Source organism: Xenopus laevis, chromosome 7S (genome assembly GCF_017654675.1).
Source record: "Xenopus laevis strain J_2021 chromosome 7S, Xenopus_laevis_v10.1, whole genome shotgun sequence".
Lineage (NCBI taxonomy): Eukaryota > Metazoa > Chordata > Amphibia > Anura > Pipidae > Xenopus > Xenopus laevis.
Genome location: NC_054384.1, coordinates 15,264,105 through 15,289,854, shown reverse-complemented (window position 1 = coordinate 15,289,854; position 25,750 = coordinate 15,264,105). Strand labels below are relative to the sequence as shown.

At 40.3% G+C, this 25,750-nt stretch overlaps 1 protein-coding gene across 1 annotated transcript in view; it reads right to left on the bottom strand.

Annotated features, from left to right (window-relative positions):
- The window catches only part of adam12.S (ADAM metallopeptidase domain 12 S homeolog), a 293,766-nt gene that overhangs the window by 44,627 nt on the left and 223,389 nt on the right, over positions 1-25,750 (bottom strand). The window contains exon 12 of the mRNA XM_018227401.2: positions 11,226-11,403. Coding sequence (XP_018082890.1) covers positions 11,226-11,403 — 178 coding nt within the window. The remainder of the gene's footprint in view (positions 1-11,225; positions 11,404-25,750) is intronic.

The window sequence follows — 25,750 nt, the reverse complement described above, 5'->3', positions numbered from 1 at the left end:
GACAAGTCTTGCATCATCTCAAAATTTTGTCTGATGTCCATCCCCATGCACTGGTTATACAATTAAATGGTAAAGAGAAAGGGGGAATGTGGAGAGAGCAGTGACATCTTGGAAGTGCTGAATGGAAAGTGAAAGTAATTGTCTGCCCCACCTCTATGCCTAAGGCATAGAGGTGGGGCAGGTCCACTTTGCGGTCATGAGTGAAATATGGAGGAGACTTTATATTTAAAATAAGCTTCATAAATTTCTAGAATAATTTTGTATTTTAGTGATCTGCCAGGGCCCTTACCTATGAACATAACATACTGAATTGCTATATGAAAACCATGCTACAATTTAGCACTGGATTTTATCATATTCTCAGGTTTAAATGAAAAAATAAATATTGTTGGGCTCGATTCTTTGCTAAGTAGTTATGTACTGTATTAGCTCTTCTAGTCTGCAAAATAATCAGCTCAACATCCTAATATGAAATATGGGAATTTATGGGAGAATTACTTTAGGCTCCATCATTACTTGCTCATATCTCCAAGTGGGAAGCATTACTCATCTGTCACAAGCATTATAAACACAATCTTTGACTATCTTCTACATCTTAAATACATTTGTGCAAGTAGGTGGAAACTGCTGGAAACAAAAAAAAAAAACAATAAGAAGAATTCTGTAGAAGCAGAGTTCCCATATGTCAAAAGGAATCAGTTTTAGTCAAGTTTCCAAGTCCGCAAAAGGTCTATTAAAGTGGATTAATTGGAACTGAAAAGAAAGTTCTGCAGACCTCTAAGTAGTTATTAAACTCATATATACTATAAATTATTACTAGAAAATATGAAGAAAGAAGCTATGAGGTTTCTGTAGCTCCAGCAGGAAAGGTCTACCTTCTGCTTATAATAAAGAATACAGTATTAAGCTTGCGCCTCCTGATCTTACATGAACCAGTGTAGACACCATAAGTTCCTATGTTTGAAGAATAATGAAATGCAATGTTCATAGGGGTAAATTTAACTGTTATTGAGAAATCTGATCTTGGGTTGGAACACCACTGGGAAGGAACCCAAAGCCAAGTTAAAACCGATCTTTTTAGAAAAATTCCCAATGGTGAATTTCTTGCTTGAAATGAGGCTCCTAAAATTGATTCAGCAATTAATGATGAACAAAGCTTGGTAAAGGGAGGGATGATAAGTAGAGTTATGTAAAAGAAGTGCACTGTCATATTATCCATAGCAACCCAGAAGAAGGTAGAGCACCTGAAAGCACAGGGGAATATATTTAATGTGTCAAGTATCTTGCTTCCGGCGAAAAGTCGCAGACGTCCATTAAAGTCTATGGGCGTTTTTTGTCGCACAACTCCATACAAGTCTATGGGGGTCACTTCTGCGGCGAACAATGCGAAAAAATACGTCCATCCCTTCTTATGGCAAAAACTGGAGTGAGGTTAGTGTAATATATGGCATATCTATGAAGCTCTGTTGTAGTCCGTATACTATTTGGCATATTTTATAAAGGTATGTATTTTCTTTAGTGACTAATACCTACTAAAATCTTACAGTACTCTAGACCTGGTGTAACCCATTGCATTTAATGGGAAAAAAAAATCCTGCAGGAGGCTGTTTGGCAGTACACCTGGTTTTTATAGAACCAAAACTTGTCTCCAAGCGAGAATTTCAAAAATAAGCATTTGCTTTGAGGCCACTGAGAGCACCATCCAAGGGGTTGGAAGGCAACATTTTGCTTACGAGCCACTGCTAAAAAGAATAGATTATTTTTGTTTTTGTAGTTCACCCTCCTCCCCCATTTTAAATGGCCTCTAATAAGGTGAAGATGAAGTCACATTGCCGCTGTTCTCTTGCTTTAGTTTTCAGGCATTTCCTTCATGACATGATAAGGAATCATTAATGAATGGCTTCAGATTCCCTGTGTCTTTGTAAGGATGAGAGAATCATTAAACTCGATTTCATCTGCTGTTCCCATACATCATGTGCAAAAGCAACAGATATAACTGTCTCACGGCTGTGCTAACAAGGGATCACTAACATTTCCAAAGTAAGCCTAGGAAAGATAACTGGGTTACAGAGATATTTAGAAGTTCCTGGCAAAGTATTGACTTAAAAGAGCTGCTACACAGCTAGATAAGCTGACTTCACAAAGTCTCTCTGTAAAGAATGAGTGGGCTGTCAGGGATTCCTTCCTTTCCGTGAAGAACCAGGGGATAAATAAACCTCTTGCAGTTCCAGCTCCTTGCAATATCATAGCTATCACTATGGGGAAGAACACACTTCACATGTTTAGTCAGGATTTACATCATTCACCCAATGTTGTTTGCTTTGATTGGCTCCAAGTTTCAAAATCATCACAAGCCTACACAGAGAAAGATACATCCATCCACATCCATGGATAAATAATACATTTAGAGCTAACCATTTCAAAAGTTGCCTTTTGGCATTGGGTTTAGAGAAATTTCTTGTGTATAAACCACCATCATTCTTTAGAACCTTCCACAAATTCTTGTTCACACTAACTCAACCAATATTCCACATTAGAACCAAGCCCAAACTTTAAAATATGGCATTTGTCCCCATGTACGATTAGCTCATCCCTTCTGTATTTGCCAATCGGAAGAAAATATATGGCCAAAAGTATGTGGACACCCCTTATATTTATTGACATTGATTTTTTAAACCAAAGCCATCATTGCTGACACAGGTGCCGCAACATTACACAGCAACATCCTTGACTTTGTGGCCAAATTTGTGGAAGGTCCCGAAGCATTGGTAGCACAAGAACTATTTGTAGGGCGTGTGTTTTTTTTATATGGGTGAACAGAGGATGACAAAGCTAACATTACCATATACAATGCTAAACATCAGCTCAAGTGGTATAAAAGTCAATGGGAGCTTTTTTACATAGTTTGGCTAGTGCTTCGGGTTCCATTGAAAGCAAACCTTAATGACATTCTTGACTGTCTTGCACTTCCTTTTTATGCCCAACAATGTGCACAAAATAAGGTCTATAAAGAATGGTTTGCATAGATGGGAGTGAAATATCTTGAATGGCCTGTATAGAGCCCTGACCACTGTCCAACTGACCACCTGGGCATTAATTGAAATGCCAACGATGTGCCAGGCCTGATCCCCATCATTAGGGCCCAACCTTATTAATGCTCAGACTTCTAGTGGAAATACTTCCCAGATGAGCTGGTTCTTATATAGTAGCAATGGATGTTGAACACAAGTGAGTGAATTGATTAATCTCAATCATGACCAATGATATATTTATTGGAAGAACTTTAGGCCTAATCTTTTTGATTTGCACATTTTTGATATACATAGTATATTAAATATTTCTAACAATTCTAAATTGAGTTGAAAATCTTGTTGCCTCTGTTGCTGACTAAGCTTCCTGGCCTACAACTGGAAATAAGAGCGTTCTTCTAGGGAAGTTGGAAAAGAGTTTGTGTTTAAATCATCAAAGTACATGACCTAATTTAAAATAATATAATATATATTGTATAAAATATTATATATCTTTTTCTAAAACTTTTTTAGTTATACTACTGTGACTGGTTACACACTCTTGCAGGGGTCAGTCGTGCAGAAATAGGAGTGCAGACAAGTTTGTGTCATAAAGCTGTTCAGCCGCTCAGGCTTTATTTGTAAGTTGCTCAAAATAACAAACAAAATGAAAATAAATCATAGCCGTCTGGCTCCTGCCTACCTCACTCAGTGGCCCTTTCTATACTAGCAACACAAATATAATGATCACAGTCACTGGCAAAAACAGAGCAACTTACAGTTTCATGGTTTTCAGGGAATTTGCAAATCACTCACAGAGCTCCTTTCCTTCCAGCTTTCAGGCAGCCTGCATATAGCAAGAGAGCTCTGTGTCAGGCCCACTGACCTAAATACTCCACCTGTGTGATCAGCACACAGACAGGAAAAACCCCAAACATTCCTGGAGTCTTTTAACACATGAAGTGCCAGAATCCTGGTGCAATGTATACACCATCCAGCACTTTCTCTGCTAAACATTGTGACACCCTGTCACATACCTCCCCCCTCTGTTCGACCCCGTGGGTACGGACACTTTTCATAAACATACAATAAGTCCGGGATAGAGCATCCGCATTAGCCTGCAGCTTTCCTGCTCTGTGCTCCACTGAGAAGTTATAGTCCTGTAGAGACAGGAACCAGCGAGTCACTCTCGCATTCTGACCTTTTGCTTGTGCCATCCAGGTAAGGGGGGAGTGATCAGTCACCAAAAGAAAGCGACGGCCAAGTAAATAGTACCGTAGAGCTTCTAAGGCCCACTTGATGGCCAGACACTCGTGCTCCACAATACTATAGTTTCTCTCAGCTGGGGTTAACTTTCTACTCAAATATACCACCGGATGCTCCTCTCCATGCACCACCTGTGACAACACAGCCCCTAGGCCCACATTGGAAGCATCCGTTTGTACTAGAAACTTTTTTTTGAAATCAGGAGCAATCAAAACCGGCCCACTGCACAACACTTCCTTGAGTTTACAGAATGCAACCTCAGCATCTTCGTTCCAAGTAACTCCCCCCGAGCTTTTGCCTTTGATTAGGTCTGTAAGTGGGGCAGCTATGGTGGCAAAATCTGGGACAAATCTCTGGTAATACCCTACCATGCCCAGAAACGTCCTGACCTGTTTTTTTGTGCAAGGTTGAGGCCATTCCTTGATTGCTTGTAGCTTTTTTTTCTGGGGTTTGATAAGGCCTTTTCCAATAATGTACCCTAGGTATCGTGCTTCTTCGAGGCCCAGGGCACATTTCTTTGGATTGGCAGTCAGACCAGCCTGCCGAATGGAGTTTATCACAGCTTGAACTTTGGGAAGATGATCTGCATTTTTTTTCGTTTGTCGGGTTGGTGTACTTTATAATTCACATCCCCTACTTTTTCCATAATTTCGTAGGGACCTTGCTACTTTGCTAGGAATTTACTTTCTGCTGTGGGAATCAGAACCAGGACCCGATCCCCTGGCTGAAAAACTCTGAGTCTGGCTCCCCGATTATATATGCGACTCTGGGCTTCTTGAGCCTGCCGCATATGTTCCTGAACAATGGGCATGACTGCTGTGATGCGGTCCTGCATCTGTAGAACATGTTCTACAACTGAGCGGTGAGGAGAAGGCTCCTCTTCCCACGACTCTTTCGCAACATCTAGAAGTCCCCGGGGGTGTCGCCCATACAAAAGCTCAAACGGGGAAAACCCAGTAGATGACTGAGGTACCTCACGAATTGCAAACATCAAGTAAGGAAGTAGGCAATCCCAGTCTCTCCCGTCTGCCTCAACCACCCTTTTTAACATTCTTTTGAGAGTCTTATTGAATCGCTCTACCAAGCCATCAGTTTGAGGGTGGTAGACTGATGTCCTCAACTGTTTTATACCCAGTAATTTACACAAATCTTTCATTACCCTAGACATAAAGGGCGTTCCCTGATCTGTCAGGACCTCTTTTGGAATGCCTGTTCTAGCAAACATGTAAAACAGTTCCCGGGCAATTGTTTTAGCTGATGTGTTCCGCAAGGGAACCGCCTCAGGATATCTTGTGGCATAGTCTAAAACCACGAGAATGTATTGATGTCCCTTTGCAGACTTCAGCAGGGGCCCCACCAGATCCATCGCAATCCGGTGAAAAGGTACCTCAATGATGGGTAGTGGTACCAAGGGGCCCCGGTAATGAGGAGCAGGGGACGTCAACTGACATTCTGGGCAAGACTCACAATAACGTTTGATTTCTGCAAACACCCCAGGCCAAAAAAATCTTTGGAGAACTCTTTGCCGAGTGTGACCTAGGAACAACCAGTTGTTCCACCACTTCACCCCTTATATCATCAACACGATAAAGAAGATTGTGGTTGACAACAAAGTGAGGATACACATTCTCCAAACCTGTACTTTGAGCCACTCCATTAATCATAGCAACATTTTCCCAAGCATGAGTTAACATTGGATCCCTTAATTGGGATGTTATCCTGAGAACAGTCTAGTTCTGGCATGGGTGACTCTTCCCCAGACTCCTGGGGCCCTTCAGTGTCCCCAAGTAACACAGAGAGAGGGAACTGGTCAGGCTCAACTGGGGCCAGTCTTACAGCTGAAACTTCAGAACTTGAGTCCCCAATTTCTGGCAAACCAACCGGACATTCAGCATCCAAAGTTAAGGAAGTCGGAGGTGGGAACTCGACCTTCCAGAGATCCCAAAACAAGGGAAAGTCAAGTCCTAGTATAATACTATGCATCAACGATTTGGATACTCCAACCTCATGGAATGTCACACCAAATTGGGTTTCAATTGGGACCACAGCGGTACAGTAACTCTTTGCGTCGCCATGTATGCACAAAACACCAATGCACCGTTTTTCCATCTGGTCCAGTGTTACCAGATCTGAATGTACAAGCGTGACCAGGCTCCCAGAATCCAGTAAGGCCTGGACACTCCTTCCACCAATTTTGACCAGCGCCATGTGAGCCACAGCAGATGTCAGACATGCTGGGTGGGCAAAGAAGGATAAGCGCCGTGCTGCTTCACACTCCATAGGTTCTGTGACTGTAGGACACTTGGCAGCTACATGCCCCCAGGTTTGACACCGCCAGCATTGGACATTGGAGCCTGGTAAAGTATCTTTCAAAGACCTGGCATCCATATTGGTCTTCACCCACGGTTTAGAACCACCAGGAGGACTTGAAGCTGATGTGCCTCTTCCTGGCCCTGCTGGCAGACGCCGCTTTGTAGGTACGTTCTCTGGAGGTGACACACCTGCCAAAAACCCTTCTGCGGCGAGGTAGCGTTCCACCATCTCGACCAACTCATCTGCGGACTTTGGATCAGCATGACTAACCCACTTTCTTAATTCATGCGGCAGAGCTGTCAAGAACCGATCCATTGTGACTCTTTCTACAATCTGGGGTGCAGTGAGTGTCTCAGGTTGTAACCATTTCCACACGAGATAAATCAGATCATGCATCTGTGACCTGGGAGACTTATTGGGCCGGTAATTCCAACGGTGCACTCGTTGGGCCCGCACAGCTGGAGTGACACCCAAACGGCGGAGAATTTCTAACTTCAATTTCTCATAGTCCTGAGCATCCTCAGTGGACAAATCAAAATATGCTTTCTGAGAATCGCCCGTTAGAAATGGAGCAACCAACCCTGCCCACTGGGTCTTAGACCACGCCTCTCGTTCTGCTGTACGCTCAAATGTATTCAGAAATGCTTCCACATCGTCATGTGGGGTCATCTTTTGGAGAAAATGGCTTGCGTTAACCAACCCACTGTTAGCAGTGGCAATGCCAGATTGTTCCTGGCGCAAGTTCAGCTGCTGCAGAACCTCTGCAAGGGTTTCTCTATCTTTCCTGGCAGCTTCAGCTTGCATTTGCCTGTCTCTCTCTGCTGCCTCAGCCAGGGCTGTTACCTGAGCACTCAACAGACGTACAATTTCCTGCTGCGCCTCCTGCTGGGCAGCCTGCTGTGCAGCCAGCGCCTCCTGCTGGGCAGACTGCTGTGCATTAGTCTCTCGCTGAAGTACATTTGCTTCTTGCTGGGCTGCACTAAGTTGAGCCAAGCGTAACACGAGATCTTCCATCGTTTTTCCAAACCGCAGACGTGAAGCAACGCAATCAAACTTGCTAAGTGAATTGCACCTGGCAGGGAATCAACATGCCCGCATCCTCCACCAATTGTGACTGGTTACACACTCTTGCAGGGGTCAGTCGTGCAGAAATAGGAGTGCAGACAAGTTTGTGTCATAAAGCTGTTCAGCCGCTCAGGCTTTATTTGTAAGTTGCTCAAAATAACAAACAAAATGAAAATAAATTATAGCCGTCTGGCTCCTGCCTACCTCACTCAGTGGCCCTTTCTATACTAGCAACACAAATATAATGATCACAGTCACTGGCAAAAACAGAGCAACTTACAGTTTCATGGTTTTCAGGGAATTTGCAAATCACTCACAGAGCTCCTTTCCTTCCAGCTTTCAGGCAGCCTGCATATAGCAAGAGAGCTCTGTGTCAGACCCACTGACCTAAATACTCCACCTGTGTGATCAGCACACAGACAGGTAAAACCCCAAACATTCCTGGAGTCTTTTAACACATGAAGTGCCGGAATCCTGGTGCAATGTATACACCATCCAGCACTTTCTCTGCTAAACATTGTGACACCCTGTCACACTACATACATAATAGGTAATTAACAATAACATAGGTTACAGGTAGAAATGTTGTTTCTCATAGAGGCAACTTTTGAAAAGAGGTGTGGGGAACGTGACTCAAACTTTAAATGTGTTTGAGTTGTAGGAAATCATTCCACCTCTCAAATGCAAACAAGCAACCCAGCAGTCTGCCTTCCGTAAGCAGCATTATTGCCGAAGAGATAATTCTGTACAGATTTCAACATGGGAAGTTGTTAGCGTTGCTCTAAAAAAAACAACACATATGGATTCCTAGTTAAGTGAGCTGCTCCATAAAAGTAAACCCTATAAAATCGTTTTTCCTTTTGAGAGGAAACGGCTTATTTTGTGGTAATGTGTGTTAATCCATGAACTGTCAAGAGGTCCAGCTGTTTTATAGACCTCACTGTCAAGTAAGAACAGACATTGTATTATCCTCTTCCTATACAGAATGCATTATGGGATTGCACAGGCGCTTGAGCACCAAATACAAGAAATGCTTCTCATGGTGTATTTATTTTTAACGTGTGTATTCAAGTTGGATGATAAAGGTAATGGTTTTAACTGTGCTATAAATCCATTTTAAGAGAGGAAAATTTCCATTTCCGCCGATCACAAGGTTTTACGCATTGTTTGGCAATAGCTGTTCTCATTTATTAAGTCTGCAACTGGAAAGTTCTGATTTTGTGATGCCCAGGAGACTTCCACCATAAAGACATATGTGAATCAAGGGGTTCCCTTGAGCCTTAACAAATGTACAGGTAAGCCCGGCCACACACTGTGTTGCCTCTAGTTTCTATTTAGCAATGTGTACAAAAATTCTTGGAGACTTGGAAATCATTCCAAGTAGGATGCACCGAATCCAGGATTCGGTTCAAGATTCGGCCAGGATTTTGCCTTTTTCAGCAGGATTTTTGTCACAAAACAAGGAAGTAAAAAATGTTTTCCCCTTCCCACCTTTAGTTTGCATATAGAAATTAGAATTCGGATTTGGTTCAGTATTTGGCCGAATCCGAAGCATTCGGGGGTTCGACTGAATCCAAAATAGTGGATTAGGTGCATCCCTAATTCCAAGTGAAAAGTATTTTAGGTCAGGAGGATATCTCCTCGTGTGGATGCAAGACAGAAGGACTCCTCGGATGGAAACCAAGTCTTGCCAATAGAATTTCCATGGAATATATTTTAGACTAAAGGTTGGATTTTAAAGCACAGTCAGGGCAGTTGCTGATCAGATCCAGTTTTGCCCTTATTTGGGCTTATGCAGTGCAGTACTGGGATTGCAGATCATCTTATGCAGAACCAGGGAAGTGAATCCAAAGAAAGGAACATCAAGTGAGAAGACCATCTTTTTATTTGTATATAAAGCCTACACTACACTGCTGAGCAGTAACAAGGGTGAAAACAGTTGGGATCATCTGATCAGTATGTGCCCTGGCTGTGTTTTAAAATATTTTGTGTGAGTTTTAGGCTATTGGGTAGTCCATAAAAAATTGAAATGTTTGGAGCAAAACTGGGTTTCCTTCCAAAGAGGATAACTGATTATAGAAAGGTGGGTGGCTCAGAATATATGCAAAATAAGGTGTATTCAGATTCTCTGTAGTAAATCCAGTCCAGCAGCACAACAAAATTTAGGCTTTTTGGCTTGCCACCAGCCCTTTATCAAGTCTCCCACAGAATTCTGTATGCTACAATTTGTTTTGTGTGCTGGCCTCATAATTAATTTGTGAACACATTAGCTGATCACTTGGAACTCTGGAGCTACAATTCTAATTTTACCAGTCCTCCGCTCTTGAGTTTTTATGGTAACAATTCTCAACTCTGTAAAGTCCTATATTAGTGAGAATAGATTGATATAATTGCAGTACTCTTGCAGTAATTGGGATAAAAGCCACAAGTTTCCAAGTAAAATAATTTGATAAAAGCATGTTATATTGTACTACATGGGTACAAAGTAGAAAGTGATAACACAAATAGCCTGAAGGCAATGCTTCTGGGTGCAGGAACAGCAATCAGACAGCAGCAGTGGAGGAGCGGATTCTCGACCTGGATCCACCTAGTGTGGCTCTAGCCTCTAGCCCAACCAGGGGCAAATGTCAGAGTATGATTAGGGGATCACAAATCAGAGAGGGATATGAGTGACGGCTTAGAGAACAAGGATACACAGGAATCAGAAATGCATGGCTATTTTTCTATAGTTGCTGCTGTCCATTAATGTTTTCTGTTTCTTGCACTGACTTCATAAAAATTGCACAAATAGTGGATACCTGGTGCCACCTACATATTTATTAGGTAAGATCCATCATTTAGAGGTTCTGTGTAGTCTAAGGAATCACACAGCTCTTACTCAGCGATATGTCATCTGCAGTATAACGTATGAGGCTTTTAAAGCACATGATATGATAAATAGAATTTCACAATAAATTGTTGTTGTAGAGAGAGAGATAACATGCCTACAAACGGTATATTGTCAATAAGGTGAGAGCTATCAGAAGGCTTGAATATTCAAAGTTGGAAAGGCAACCTACAACCATCAAATACTGGTAAAATTACACCCTGACTTCTTCTGGATTGGGAAAGTGGATTTAGAGGCATTGTACTAATATCGGTGTTAAACTGAATGGTGGTCATTTATCAACACTGGGCAAATTTGCCCATGGGCAGTAACCCATGGCAACCAATCAAATTGCTGCATTAATTATTCTACTTGCAGCTGGTTTTAAAAAGCTAATCACTGTTAGGTTGCTATAGGTAACTGCCCTCGGGGCAAATTTGCCCAGTGTTGATAAATGACCACCATTCAGTTTAACACCGATATTCAGTTTTGCTGCGCAATTCAACCAAACAGCAGTAAGTTTTGGGTAGTCCATCACAAGCCAAAATATAAAAGGAGAGACCTGAGAGGCTGCTATGAATAAAGGCACTGGGGCACTTTAGCACCTATAATAGTAAAACAGCCCCTTGGTGGTTATTTTAATGCCAGACCTCACAGCAGAGCCAGGCACAATAATTATTTAGACTGTCACAATTAGGCTTCCTTACATCTGGTTCACCGCAATCACACTGTTCTCCTTCTTCCACATATCCATTTCCACACTTCTGCTCTCCAAATGACTCTGTGACTTCAGGCATGTTATATAGACACATGCCCACTCCCTTTTCCAGGCTGCTGTCCAAATCCTTCTTGCTGCAGCTGCTAAACACTGTGGGGAATGGGTATCTGTTGAGAGAAGGGATCTGCTAAATGAAGGAGGTCTTTCTGAATACAAGACATCATTTCTAATAATTCAGCATGTTTTTTAGTGTTAGATCACACACAGCATGAGGGATATGATATTCATTATTCTTTTTTAAGGTACTTGCTAAAGTCACGAACAATGTGACAAACGCACTTGATTGACCTTTAAATGTTTGCTTCTTTGCAGGCTTCTCCTTGAAGTGACATATGTGGCTCATATTTTATGCCTTACACAAACACAATTTTTGGATGTTGGTGCCAAAGCATGCCTATCACATGATTATATTATGTCTGGGTCCCAACCAGCTGGCGACCAAAATGTCTCCCCGAAGACGGTGGGCCATATATTCATTAGCAGAGCTCAGCAAGGCAATAAGTCACCAAAGTGACAAGTCAAAGGCAAAAACTTGGATTGGGCGCCTTTGAAGGCACACGAACATCGGTCATTGTTAGTGCTGAATCGTCAGATACACAGATACAGGTAGAATTCTATTGTTTCTAACTGTTAATCTGACGATTCAGCTCTAAACTTGTGTGTTGAAACAAAAGATCTTTCTTGGAAAGATCTTTTCTAAGAAAGATCGTAATTGTTACGTCTATGGCCACCTTAACTCCTACAATGGAGCTATGCAATACTCCATACTTAGACCATGGACTCACTTTCTAAACTATTTTTCCAACTTTCCTCACTCAACCTCTTTATTATCCTAGACTTTTATATCTACTTTATAAATTCTTCCATTATTAAGCATTTGTTTCCCATAAAGAAATAGGGAATGACCATAAAATGGTTAGAAGCAAGAGGGCCCACTGAAACCTGGGCCCACTGGGAGTTTTCCTGGTATCCCGGTGGGCCAGTCCAACACTGTTCAGGACAATAAATTATATACTGTTACGTTTGCGGTTGGGGTGGTTCTTTGTGTACTTGAATTATCGGGTGCTATTTTGAGTCCAGACATATGTCACATCTCTACTGCCCTTTAGGTCCTCACAATGCCTCCATTCCAAAGACCAAGCCTTCATGTTTTTGTGCAGATATTTAGCAGGAGAACTGTGCTGGTTAAATTGCACGTACTTACCTGCATGCCATTTTATTTGCCAACAAATTGTTACTCATGTGCAAAAACGTCAGTGCATGTACTTCCTGAAACATGCTCATTGCATTTAAATTGCCTTCTCTGTAGCTAAACCCAGCCTGTTTTTCATGGTTCCTGATCCCTGACCTTATTACCAACTTCAGTCCAAAATGCCTGCCCTGTTCTCTGATCGGGTTCCTTTGGTTGGTTCTGCTACTTTATTAATGGGGACTGAATGATATTCATGCACTACTGCCTCTTCTCCACTGAGTCCAGCCCTGTATCCATTCTAAGGTGCTGTCTCTCTAGTGGGAGGCTTAGGAGAAGCTAAACTTTCTCTCATAATCATGGACTCATCATGTGTTGTCGTGACAAGATTAAAACACAGAAAGACTTTAGAACAAATGAATTATTGTGATAAAGACAGAAACAATGAGTCTATAGGGTAAAGAAAATGCCACAAACAATCCATTTGGACGTCTAGAGAAGATATTGAAATGGTCAACATTTCCAGGACCTTTTCTCATATGGGGGTTTTGAGTTTCTTCTTTCTGAGCAGCTCTTCACCCAGTCCTCCCTGAATTTTATATTGGTAAAGTTTGTTCTGTTTACTAATAGGAACTAATACTAATATTCTCTATATATAATGCAAAAATACATTCACTTTTTTAGCTAAAGGATGGGCACCGTTCAAAGCAGACGTGGCACATAAAAAGAACTGTGTGTTCATAAATATTTAATTTACTACCAAAGTGAGATTGGAGAGTCCAATGTGTTGAGGACAGATTTATTATAAAATATACATTGTATTGTTTGGCAACGGATCTGTAAAATACTGAGGCTAGAAAGACTATTTCAGTGAACATGATATATGACATCCTTTTACTCTCCTTGTGCTGTTGCCAGAATGAAAGCATTTAGACACCCTATGTATTAGGTGCGGCCAGTAACAAGCTTGTAGTCTCTGGAACATGTAAATACTTAAAGATAAATTGCATTTGGCTCTATGTTGGGAAAGTTGGGTCTCTCTAAGCCTTTGGTGTACTCCACCTAGGCCTAAAACATATTGTCAGCCAACATTTGGCAGGATTTTCTGTTTAAAAACACACAGAGCAAAATTTAAAAATGACTAAAAAAAAAGTGTGGTACCGGTATAAAAGCAGTACAAAACTTTTCAAGTCTGTCAATACTGGACATTAAATAAAATGATAAATGCCATTTATTTCAGAGCCAATAAGTAAAGAATTGTAAAGGCTTTGTATATACAGTGTGTATACGCTCTTAATAAACACAGCTTTACATAGTGAAATAAGTTAATGGGATCCATAAAAAAGGATCTGGATGGTTTATGTGGGAATCAGGTATTCAGGCATGGGCAAAGAACGCCCAATGACAAAGAGTTTACAAGCGTTATTAGAGTGTGAACATATATTGGCACTGATGAGTCAGTACCTAGATAACTGTTACTGCTGTTTGGAATTTCCTTTTGTAAATAAATAATAACATTATCTATCTATTCATCCATTAGACCTTATGATGGAAACTAAAAGCTCTGATTCTCTTCTTCAAACTGCAGAAGAGGGCAGATGTCTTTATGAGAAAGCTCTTTCCTGTAACACAAGCAGACTGCTGCCTCTCATCACTGGCATATGGTTCTACACATTTCTAAGCAACTAAGTTGCTCCATGCAAGCAGAAAAAAATACAGAAAACAGAAGTCAGTAGGAGTGACCTAAAAAGATAGGGGCATGGTCGCATAACATTTTGGACATGACCAGCAGAATTAGTCTATACATGGAAATTTTAATAACAAGAAAATAGGACAAGCAGATCTTAAAATGTAATAATATCCTTCAAGCTTCTCAGTGGTGCTCCAAGTGGTTCCAACTGCATCTGGGTTCACTGTACACATAGGTCTACAAACTAATGTATGTATTTATAAAGGACTGTAAGGACATGCAGCATTTATACGTACACACAGGGAGGACAAGTAAATCCCCTTTACTGTTTCCAACTCCAGCTGCAGGGACAAAGATCATGGAGCCAGATTTAAACAGATAAACTGGGATTCTATTTGGAGGATTATTACTGGTTCTGCAGAGTTGGAGAAAGTTTGTATTAAACAATACAAAAACTATAAAATCCACATTAGATTACATGACAACACAGGACCCAGTGCAGTCTGTATATTCTGATTATTAATCAGTCTTGCTGTATCGGCTTCTGGCAAATATTATTTGACTTGTGCTGTTTTGTTAATTTATGATGATCCCTAAGCAGCTCAGAGCACACTGAGCATGTGCACAGTCTTGGTCTTGCAAAGATGTATAACAAAATTACAAGATTTGAAAGCATAATCATTTGTTTGATTAGGCTTTTGGTTCAGTAAGTTCATGTTTATGTTTAGTATACAAAATACAGCATTTCTAGCCTTATTCTATTTTAGACTTTACTTCCCGTTTAAGTGCCATGTGGTAAGTGAGACAGTAGAAAGGTGGTCCCTTTCCTACAGAGCTTACAGTCTAAGGTTCAAGGCACAGGGCCATGTATATTTAGAAATGTGCACTGTCCTGCCTATGACTTGAACCTTTCTATTCTTGTGTTGCTCAGTGCTCCTTAGTATTAGCTTGTGAATGTAAGTAACAACGACAAACTTCTAGGTTTCCCCATAGTTTATACAAAAAGATATCTCGGCATAGGTTTTCCCCTGTACTAAGCCCAATTCTGCATGTGAAGAGTATGACCATTTTTTTCTTAACCTGAATTAGCTATGTAAATTGTAGGTTCTGGATCTAAGGTAGACAATTGCAACTTGCAAAACAATCTGAAAAATCCAATTCAGCCAAAAATTCATGGTTTATCCCAACATGATTCAACCATAAAAGTTATGTAATATTCTATTCTTCTGAAACCTAGAAATACATGTTATTATGGGTGGACCTGAACAGCTGCAGGTAATGTGCTTGCCAGGTCAGTTGAATAAGCTTGAGAGAAGAACGTGGCCAGAAACCAATATCTTGTAAAATATATTGACAAAGACACCGACACACCCTGTAGCAGTTAATTCTTCCTATTTGTCTCATTAGTATTGGATTTCAATTTGCTAATGACTTTGAGAGCAGATAAGGGAGGGGAACAGTGTCTTCCAACTGTTACTGAGTTACAGTGCAACTCCCATAAACCTCAGCCAGCTTGTCAACTCCCATTATACTTTGCCAGCATTACAGCTCCAGTTGTTCTCTGCCTGAGCAACAAACTGCATTAAAGGGAAAAGTCTTTTAATTGGAATTCTATAACAACTGAAATAAAAGTCAATTTGAATTTAACAGCTAAAATATACATTTTCAATTCAATTTTAGGCTGGCACAAAACCGGACTTCACTCCATAGTATGATGCAAATAAAAAGTAATTTATTAAACAAAAGGGAACATCTCAAGGGGTGGCCTAACGCGTTTCATGCCTTTTTGTAGCCCTTTTTGATAAAGCTAAAATATGTACCTAAATATATACGTAAGTGATCATTAAGGGATCACCAAAAATGAAAACCAACATTACACTTTAAAAAGAGACAACGAGGACAGAGAGCATGGTTTCATTATTTTTCATTGATGAGCATGCTGCCCTAGATCTAACTCTGAGAATCCATGCTTATCGTACGCCCAGCTAAAACAAAAGATGGCCTTGTCCATCATTTATAATCTATCGCACACGTGTCTGAGAAGTTTTAGCAGTGCCATGTTGGTATTTGAAACAAAAGGGAAACAAGAACAAGTGCAGTTGTCAAAGTTAAATGTCCATCTTTATAAACCTAGTGAAATAGGGGGCAGCAAAGACACAGACATTGTCACCTAGATTATCAGTTACAAAACATGGAATGTTTGAATTCATAGAGATTCCTTAAAGGATAAGTAAACTTTAAAAATAAGTGAATGTAAAATTGATGAGGGGTCTGTCTATTCTAAGCACTTTTGCAATGTACATTTATTATTTATTCTTTTTTAATTCCAAGATATTAAGGGATACATGTAGTGTTAATATGAATTTTGTTAATTTGAATTTTGTTACGCCACCCGCTGGTCATTTTCCCACCAGTCTGACCACCAAGTAGTTAAGGAAATTGTCAAGAGAGAGAGGCTGCTCTGATGTTTTTCTGCTTGTGAAAGATGCGAGAAAAGTTATCTGAGGTTTCTCGTTTTTTTTCCTAAGCAGAAGAACATCAGAGCAGCCTCTTTCTTTCAGGAAATCTGAAATAGAATGCAAAAGGAAGCGCACACATAGAGTAGTATTGTCTCAATTAAGATAAGAAATTAAGCCCCTAGAGCCACAGAGTGTTTGAAAATGGTGCCTGGAGAGCTATTTTGCAGAAGATCCACCAGTGTGATATTCTTCAAGATTCCCCCTTTCGGGTATATATTCACAAGATTTCTTGGATTTTTGATGCATATAGTAATGTTCGTTCTTCACCTTATAAGTTTTCTCCAGTCATCCACCAAGTGGTATAATGAAGATATAAGCAAAATATAGTATAATATTGCTTTAATAAATGTTAAAAATCACCAAAAAACGAGTGAGAAATCTTGTGAGTAAGCCAATCGCACTCCACTGTAGCCTACATTTTGCCGGTGGTGTCACTATCTCCACAGTGAAACAAAGTTCTGCAGCAGATAACATCACTGTAAACTGTAATTGTAATGGCTGACTGAGCACATGGCATCCCCCTTTATATGGTTGCACAGAACCACCTTGTGGGATCAGCCATGCTGCACCAATCCAAAGGCTCTGCTCCTGGAAACTTCAGGCAAAAAACCCATATCTCAGGCCATGAGGGGAAGGGAATTAACCCTTAGACCGTAGGATTAACTCTATGGATCCCTACATAGAAATAACCCATTCTGGTTACTAAAGAGCTATTCCATAGTTCTAATTACAAAAAAACATGTAAGGTTATCTTTTCTGCTCCATAGATGCACAGTTGCCTACGATATAATACCTTTGTTACAACATATATACTTAGCTGTGACCCATTTGCACAAGGGAGTCTGGGAATCTTGGTTAACATTGACATTGGGGTAAAACCTGTATGCAATCCCTGCTATGGCATGTGATAAAAGAATCAGCATCTAAAATGTGGGTAGTACACAATTAAAGGAATAAATCAACCACTATTAAGTGAATTTCTTACTTTATAATGAATAAAAATATTTATAACAAGTTCATTGATTATAACACAACCAGGTAAGAACATGGCAAGGACTGAACCCTGGGCAGAAATATGCGCTATTGTGGGAATTCCACTGCTAGGAGTAGGCCTGTTTAAGGAGAAGGAAAGCTACTGACACGGTTTATTGCCAAAAGGTTAACCACAAAAGTGTAAGCAACACTATATTTATACGGTACAATGCTTTACCATACCTAAGCAAACACCTCTAGAAGCTCTCCCGGTTAGTATAGGATAGCAGCTGTCATATTAGCTTGGCGTGACATCATTTCCTGCCTCTAGCTGTAGGCTTAAATTATAGCAGGGAGGAAAGAGGGAGAAGGGAGGGAAAGAGGGGGATAGTAGCAAACTGAGCATGCTCAAGTCCGTGCCCTGGAAGTTTATGCTGAAAACAGGAAGTCTGATACAGAAGTCCAGTGTACACAATAGAATGAAGGAAGTGTTGTGTTTCTTTTGACAGAGCACTCAGAGCAGAATTACTTTGAGGGGTTACTGGTGTATTTATATAGACCTTTCTGATAAAGCTTACTTAGTTTTAACCTTTCCTTCTACTTTAAAATCATTTAAATTCATGAATGACCCTATAAAAAAATGTACTGTCTGTAATAATAAAATAGTACCTTGTATTTACAGTAATTACAACTAATATACAATTAATCCGTATTGGTGTGAAACAATCCTATTGGGTTTATTTTATATTAATTTTTTTTAGTAGACAAGTTATGGAGATCCAAATTACAGACACTCCCGGTCCCGGGCCTGTACCTGTACATAGTTGCTAGTAAGAATTCAAACTCTGATATAGAGCTATTACTGGAACCTACAACATCTAGTTAATGAAATGTACAACCCTAATCTAGAGAGTCACATCATCCTCAAAATATGACAGAGTCGCGTTTAGAGTCATCCAAGTATAAGTGACCATGTTGTTTCCATTGTAGACACAAATGTACAGAATTCAAGTAAATAATTGCAGTTGAGTTTGAATGAAATATCTGAGCATTTACATTGCTCCTGCTTTGTAATTGCTCAAGAACGTTGCACCTAACGCTTTCCTCCTAGTAGTAAAATGCTTTCTTCTGTATGAACCTGATTTCTATGTTTCGAACAATATTTTTTATTAATCAGTTTCTGACCTAAGGATTCAGAGTTTTTATCTGAGAACTTTCCACTCCAATTCCAATTTATATCCCAGGTGAATAAAAACGTCATCCTTCCCACACCTTTTTGTACATGCACGATAAACGTTGGAGCAGAAATGAAAGATGTTTATTGTTCCTAGCAATTTATTTGCTGAAACACCCACACGACAACAAATTTTCGGTTTCTGCCAGGAGCAATGAGTCATGCGGCGTGTGAAATGCTTATCTCCGTGCTCTAGAGAAATTAAGAGCTTCGACAAAGAGCCTGTTTATGCAAGTTGGACCTCTTCTGCGGTACTGTGGTATCATGCTGGGTGATTAGTCCCTCACACAACGCAAAATGTTTTGTTTTTTTCCTACCATACTGTAAATGCTGTAAGTAACAATTGAAACGTCTAATATAGTTAAACTATTGCAGAGTTTAGACAAAGCTGGGGACCGATGTTTTGTTCTATATATTGTTTCTGTTGACAGTGCATTCATTTTGACCATATTCCAAGTGGACACCAGGAAGTTCCACTGCACTACAGAGTATTACTGGGCTAAGACTTATAACACACTTGACTTTCCCTCAACTTTATCAAGCAGTGCAGGGCCAATAGGTGTAAGTGCCCAAGGTAATCTTCCTTCACTAAGGGGAAGATTTACAAAGCTCGAGTGAATAATTCGAATGAAAAAATATTCGAATTTCAAAGTAATTTTTTGGGTACTTCGACCATCGAATTGGTCAAATTCGATCGAATTCAATCGAATCGAATTATTTGAACGATTCAAAGTAAAAATCGTTCGACCATTGGATAATCGAAGTACTGTCTCTTTAAAAAAAAACTTCAACTTCATACTTCGCCAGTTTAAACCTACCGAAGTCCAATGTTAGCCTATGGGGACCTTCCCCAGCACTTTTCTACGTTTTTTTGGATCAAATAAAAATCCTTCGAACGATCGCTTAAAATCTTGCGACCGTTCGATCGAAGCTTTGCGCTAAAATCCTTCTAATTTGATATTCGAATTTGAAGGATTTTTACCCTTGAAATACGACCCTTGATAAATCTGCCCCTAAATGTCCATCCCCTCCGGAACACTGTTTGTCATCAACCCCACCTGAAACTCATAAACCACTGTGAAAGTTCTGACCACATCTCCAGTTACTTCACTTCACAGAAGGGCCAGAACTAGAGTTAAGCAGGCAGGCAAAAGCGGTATATGCTTAAAAGGCATGTAAAGCCAAAAAAATAAAATCCCATTTTTACTTTCTTTAATGAAAAAGAAACCTATCTCCAATATATTTTAATTAAAAAATGTGTAGAAACCTGACTGTATGCAGTGAAATTCTCCCTTCATTTACTGCTGTGGATAGGAATTGTCAGACAGTCCCTAACTGCTGAGCAGGGAAACAATCATACTTATGAACAGCAGGGGGAGCCCCCGCCTTACTTCCCAGCCATGCAGAACTCAAGCAGCTTTGTTTATGACGATCCCTAAGCAGCACAGACCACACTGAGCATGTGCACAGTCTTAGTCTTGCAAAGATGTTTAACAAAGTTACAAGATGGTGACCCCCTGTGGCCAACTTGGAAAACATAAATCATTTGTTTGATTAGGCTTGTGGTGCAGTAAGTTCATGTTTATGTTTAGTATACAAAATACAGCATTTTTAGCCTTATTCTATTTTAGACTTTACATGCCCTTTAATGACCACCTCCATCATTGCGCCCTAGGCACGTGCCACTTCTGCCTAACCCTAGTTCCAGCCCAAAATCAAACATTAGTGAGGTGGGCAAGTTGGAGGGCATTTGTTGATATAGAACTAATGTTAGTGAAAGCTTGAATTGTCAAGACATTCTCTTGGTTAAGAAGAACTGCAATCTTAAGGGAAGTACATAGCAAAGTGAGACTTGTAATTATTTATTCTATTTATTATTGTAACAACAAAATAATAAATATTATTACATACTCACAATAGAGATCAATAGCAGAGTCTTCCCTCTGGTAATGCTTGAGAGGGGAGTATAGTGTCCTGTTACCTCTGGAACCCAGCTGGGAGTCTAACTAAATCCCTATAACCTGTGTCTGGTTCTCTTGCTAGTCACAGTGCCTTTGGCAAATCTAATCCCTTCTAACCTCCTTTGTGGAGCCCAAAAAACTGCTCAATATAGGTAGCCCTTAATCCGTGTCGCTCTCCTAGAGAGACTATTACAGGACCGAGCTATCCCTGACTAGGCCTAGCTTATGATGTCTCCATGTGGGACTCCATGTAGGAGAAGCATCTGGTAAAAGACTCTGGCAGAATCCCCCTGAAGCCACATGGCTCAGGCATTGTATATTATAGCATACTGACATGTAGTGGCCAAACCTGGAATAGCTATGAGTCATACTATGATCCAGGAAGTGGGTAATTACTCCCTTCCTTAGCCTAAGGGTCCCCTTAGGGCACACTCTTGATGGGAAGGCAAAGTAAATGGGATATATTTACCAGTCCCCTACATAGGTAAAACAATTGTGTCCAAGCTTTTTATGGTCTGATTAGGCCAAAAGGTAAAGTCTTCTAAGTCCCGGAAATGTGGTAGGAAGGAATTCCCCAAAAGAGGAGGAGCTTGGATAAAATGAGCGGGGAGTGCCCTAGGAGTTTGAGATCTAACATTCAGGTTCTGTGTGGTATAGTAAGGGTTGTAGGTAGAAGTGCAGATATAACTTACCTTTAAAGAAAATATGGGCATGCTACCTGATGTGGGCATGGCTATCACGTGACGATCAGTGATTGGCTGATCTCCGTGTCAATCAGGGGAGATCCTGACTGGTTTTCCTTTGTTCCCTTCTGAAAATCCAGGTCAAATCCAGATAGGTGGCACCCTACTTGCATTCCCCATATACAAAACTACACATCTATGCTCACTAGAAAAGCATTGAATGAAAATACTTCTTACTGTGGTGTTTATACTGCGGGTGTCACTGTGCACAGGACTTATATTGTGCATACACAGGACTTTCTGTACAGCTTGAGAGTGTTAGAGTTTAAGCTTACTGTTGTGTAATGCCTACATGAGCCTGTTAATAAAGCACTCTACTCCTCCTCAGCTACCCAAAACATAACACTTACCTTTCCCTTTTTTATCTTAGTAGCAGTAGTAGTAAAATTTGGGCTCTGTTTGTTTAAAGCCCTTACCTACAGGGTTACAGGCATGTCCCCATTGGGCTGTAGGGAGGATGCCAGTGTTGAGATAGGGGGGGGTGCTGGTTTATAGCAAGAGTGGCAGCAGCAGGTTGTTGAAAGGGTTTGTGGGCTTTAGTAGTAGGGGTGGAAGTCCCCAGTCCGACACTGATTATCTGTCTTGAACGTTTCAAAGCTTTTTATTAACTAAGATAAAATCAACCCTGAATATGTTGCATACAGCTGCATTATCAAGAATTCAAGCCAAATGAAGAAGGCAGAGTTATAGACCCCTTTGCTTTTAATTATGAGCCCTTTTCTTTCAGCATTAGCCACACTGGAGCAGACTCACTTTTATGCTTTGTAGTCTTTACTAGGCCACGGCTGCCCCCATGTATGGTCACAATTAAACTTTCTGTTCAGCCTTTTCTTTATTGACTGAATAGACATTTGGCACCATCTTCATATCAGGCAGCTCTGAAGTTCAAGCATGACAACAATGAACAGCATTTTGATACCAATTTAATAGCATGTAATGCAAAAATGTGTCAAAAAAACACTTTAATCCTCCTAAACCGCATTCATTTCCCTGATAAGTTTCAATGGAGGAAGCTCTGACAGCTGGAGACTCACAGAACTGCTGTCCCTGACCTAAAAAAAATTCTGCATTATTAAATGGAATACACAGATCATGTGCCTGACAATCCACCCACTTCACTTATACAGCTAGAGATTTCAAAAGAGCACTGCCTTGTATTGTTGTTTGCATGAAGCTTGTTTAGAATTAATATGCAATGAGATACACTTTAACCAGAGAATGAAATATTTCAATTACATCTGTTTGTTTGCAGGTAGTTTTTATTTGGTGTTAGAATTATATCACCAGATAGTGGCCCTGAAGTAGAAGGGATTTGGTCGGGGTACTTACTGGAGTAATGTAATGAAGGGCTCAAAGTTTGGATCAGATCATTAAGGTACTTGTGTTCCAACATACCTCTTCATCGCCACCACCACCCTGGACCTGGCAGTAGCTCCATGGAGTTCCTATAGTTCCTCAATGATCATAGCAGACTAATGTCCAGTATATGCAAATGCTGCCTTAAATACAAAACTCTTGTAGGAATTATGTTAGTCATAATAACTCAGGGTTCTCCGGCTTAAAGGGCATGTAAAGGCAAAAAATAAAATCCAATTTTTACTTTCTTCAATGAAAAAGAAATCTATCTCCAATATACTTTAATTAAATGTGTACCATTTTTATAAGAAACCTGACTGTATGCAGTGAAATTCTCCCTTCATTTACTGCTGTGGATAGGAATTGTCAGACAGTCCCTTACTGCTCTACAGGGAAACAATTATACTTATGAACAGCAGGGGGAGCCCTCGCATTACTTTCCAGCCATGCAGAACTCAAGCAGCTTTGTTTTTTTCCCTGTAGAGCAGTCGGTGACTGTGGAGAGATGTGTATTGGATTTTAGTTTTGCCTTTAAATCCCCTTTACTGTTTCCAACTCCAGCTGCAGGGACAAAGATCATGGAGGCATATTTAAACAGATAAACTGGGATTCTATTTGGGGATTATTTTGCTGCAGCCACTGGTTCTGCAGAGTTGGAGAAAGTTTGTATTAAACAATACAAAACCTATAAAATCCACATTAGATTACATGACAACCCAGGACCCAGTGCAGTCTGTATATTCTGATTATTAATTAGTCTTGTTGTATCGGCTTCTGGCAGATATTATTTGACTTGTGCTGTTTTGATAATTTATGACGATCCCTAAGCAGCCCAGACCACACTGAGCATGTGCACAGTCTTGGTCTTGCAAAGATGTTTAACAAAGTTACAAGATGGTGACCCCTGTGGCCAACTATGAAAGCATAAATCATTTGTTTGATTAGGCTTGTGGTGCAGTGAGTTCATGTTTATGTTTAGTATACAAAATACAGCATTTTTAGCATTATTCTATTTTAGACTTTACTTCCCCTTTAAGCGGTGTTATATCTTTTTGACAAGCAGAAAGCTGCCATAAATCTTTGACAATAATCCCCAGATTTTCAGCCCTACCACTGTTTTTGTGTGTGACCCTCTTGTTTATTTAGATTGTAATCTAAAAAAACCCAAAAAGCAAAAAACTTTACAATAAAAACAGATTTAAATGTAGCAACCATAACAAGATAAAGATAATACAATCAGTGTTGTGCCACTGTTATTTGACGACTTGTACGGCTTGTACTAATTCTTGTTTTGTGTTTATTTCTTTGTGCTTTGTAGTCAGTAATACAATAAGAAGATTACATGGCAAAATGCTCAGCAAAGAAGAAATAACAGACGCGAGCCTCCATGCCATAGATAGGTCATGTTGTTGCTGTGTTTAGCTTGAAACGTCAAGCTGCTTCCTATTCTGTTTTTGGCTTTTCCTAACAATGGCAGTAATTTCCTCAGCGGATACATTGCCTCATGTGTTTGCTGAAAATACCTATTTGATAATAAATGTCAACAGTGGAAGTTTCATTTCCAGGTGCTTGTTACAGTTTGTGAGTTTGCAAGTATTATGTTTATCTATAGAGGTCACCAGGCAGCCAGTGGCTCCCAACTTGAGTTGTCCAACGTGTGACCCTCAGGCTGTATACAAATTACTCTCAGAAACAGGTTCTTTTTGTTTATCTGTAAAGCTGACCAGGACTTTGCCGGCAGCTGGTGACTCACCAGGGATGGGAGATGGAGTGCTAGTTTTAGAACACTAGGACAACAGGTTGGATGTTCCTTTGAAAACTTTAAGATGGGATCATGTCCTACCCTACACTCGGCTTTATTAGGACTATGTTATAAAAAAAAAGTTCATATTTTATAGGAATCCAATGGTAAACATTAGTGATGGGCGAATTTATTCGCCAGGTGTGAATTTGCTGTGAATTTCCATGTTTTACAGCCGGCAAATAAACTCACGAAATTGCAATGAAAATTTGCAGAAAATCTATTTTTTTTTTATGCCGGAGACAATTTCCGACGCCGGCAACAATTCCAACGCCTGCGGCAATTAAAGGAGCGCATTGACTTTAATGCGCGTCAAATTGTCAACAGCGTCGGAATTGCCGCCGGCGTCGAAGTGAAACAGGAGAAATTCGCCCATCACTAGTAAACATTGCTGTTTGCTTTTTGTCCTGGGGCCTTGCGTTTAATTCCAACTAGGTGACCAGTGCTGTGCCAGCAGCTCGTGGCTTACAACTTGATATGTTCAACACGTAACCCTCCCACTGTATGTAAATCAGATCTCTCAGACAAATGATGGGATTGGTAGTTTTGTTACAGAATGCAAGTTTCTAAAGATTTCAAGAGGGGACCTATCCTACAAGGACTTATTGGGACTATGTTCTTAAAAAATTCATAATTTTCTAGGAATCCAGTTGTTAGCATTGCTGCCATATTGTGTGTATTTTAACAAGGTGCTTTGTTTGCCTACCACAGTTCAAAAACATACTTGCAGGTATAAACAAAACCTTAAACTGGCCATAGACGCAAAGATCCGATCGTACGAATCAACGTACGATCGGACATTCCCATCTCCCGACCTGCCACTAACCATTCAGATCAAAGTCCTACCATTCCAATCAAATAAAGTAGTAAAAGAACAGATCAGCCAATGTTCTGCCCATGACAGCAATCGTACGATAGTTATGTAATTTTCTAACCTGTCCGATCGACCAAACGACCGATCTCCGCCGGACGAAAAATGGCGGGACTCT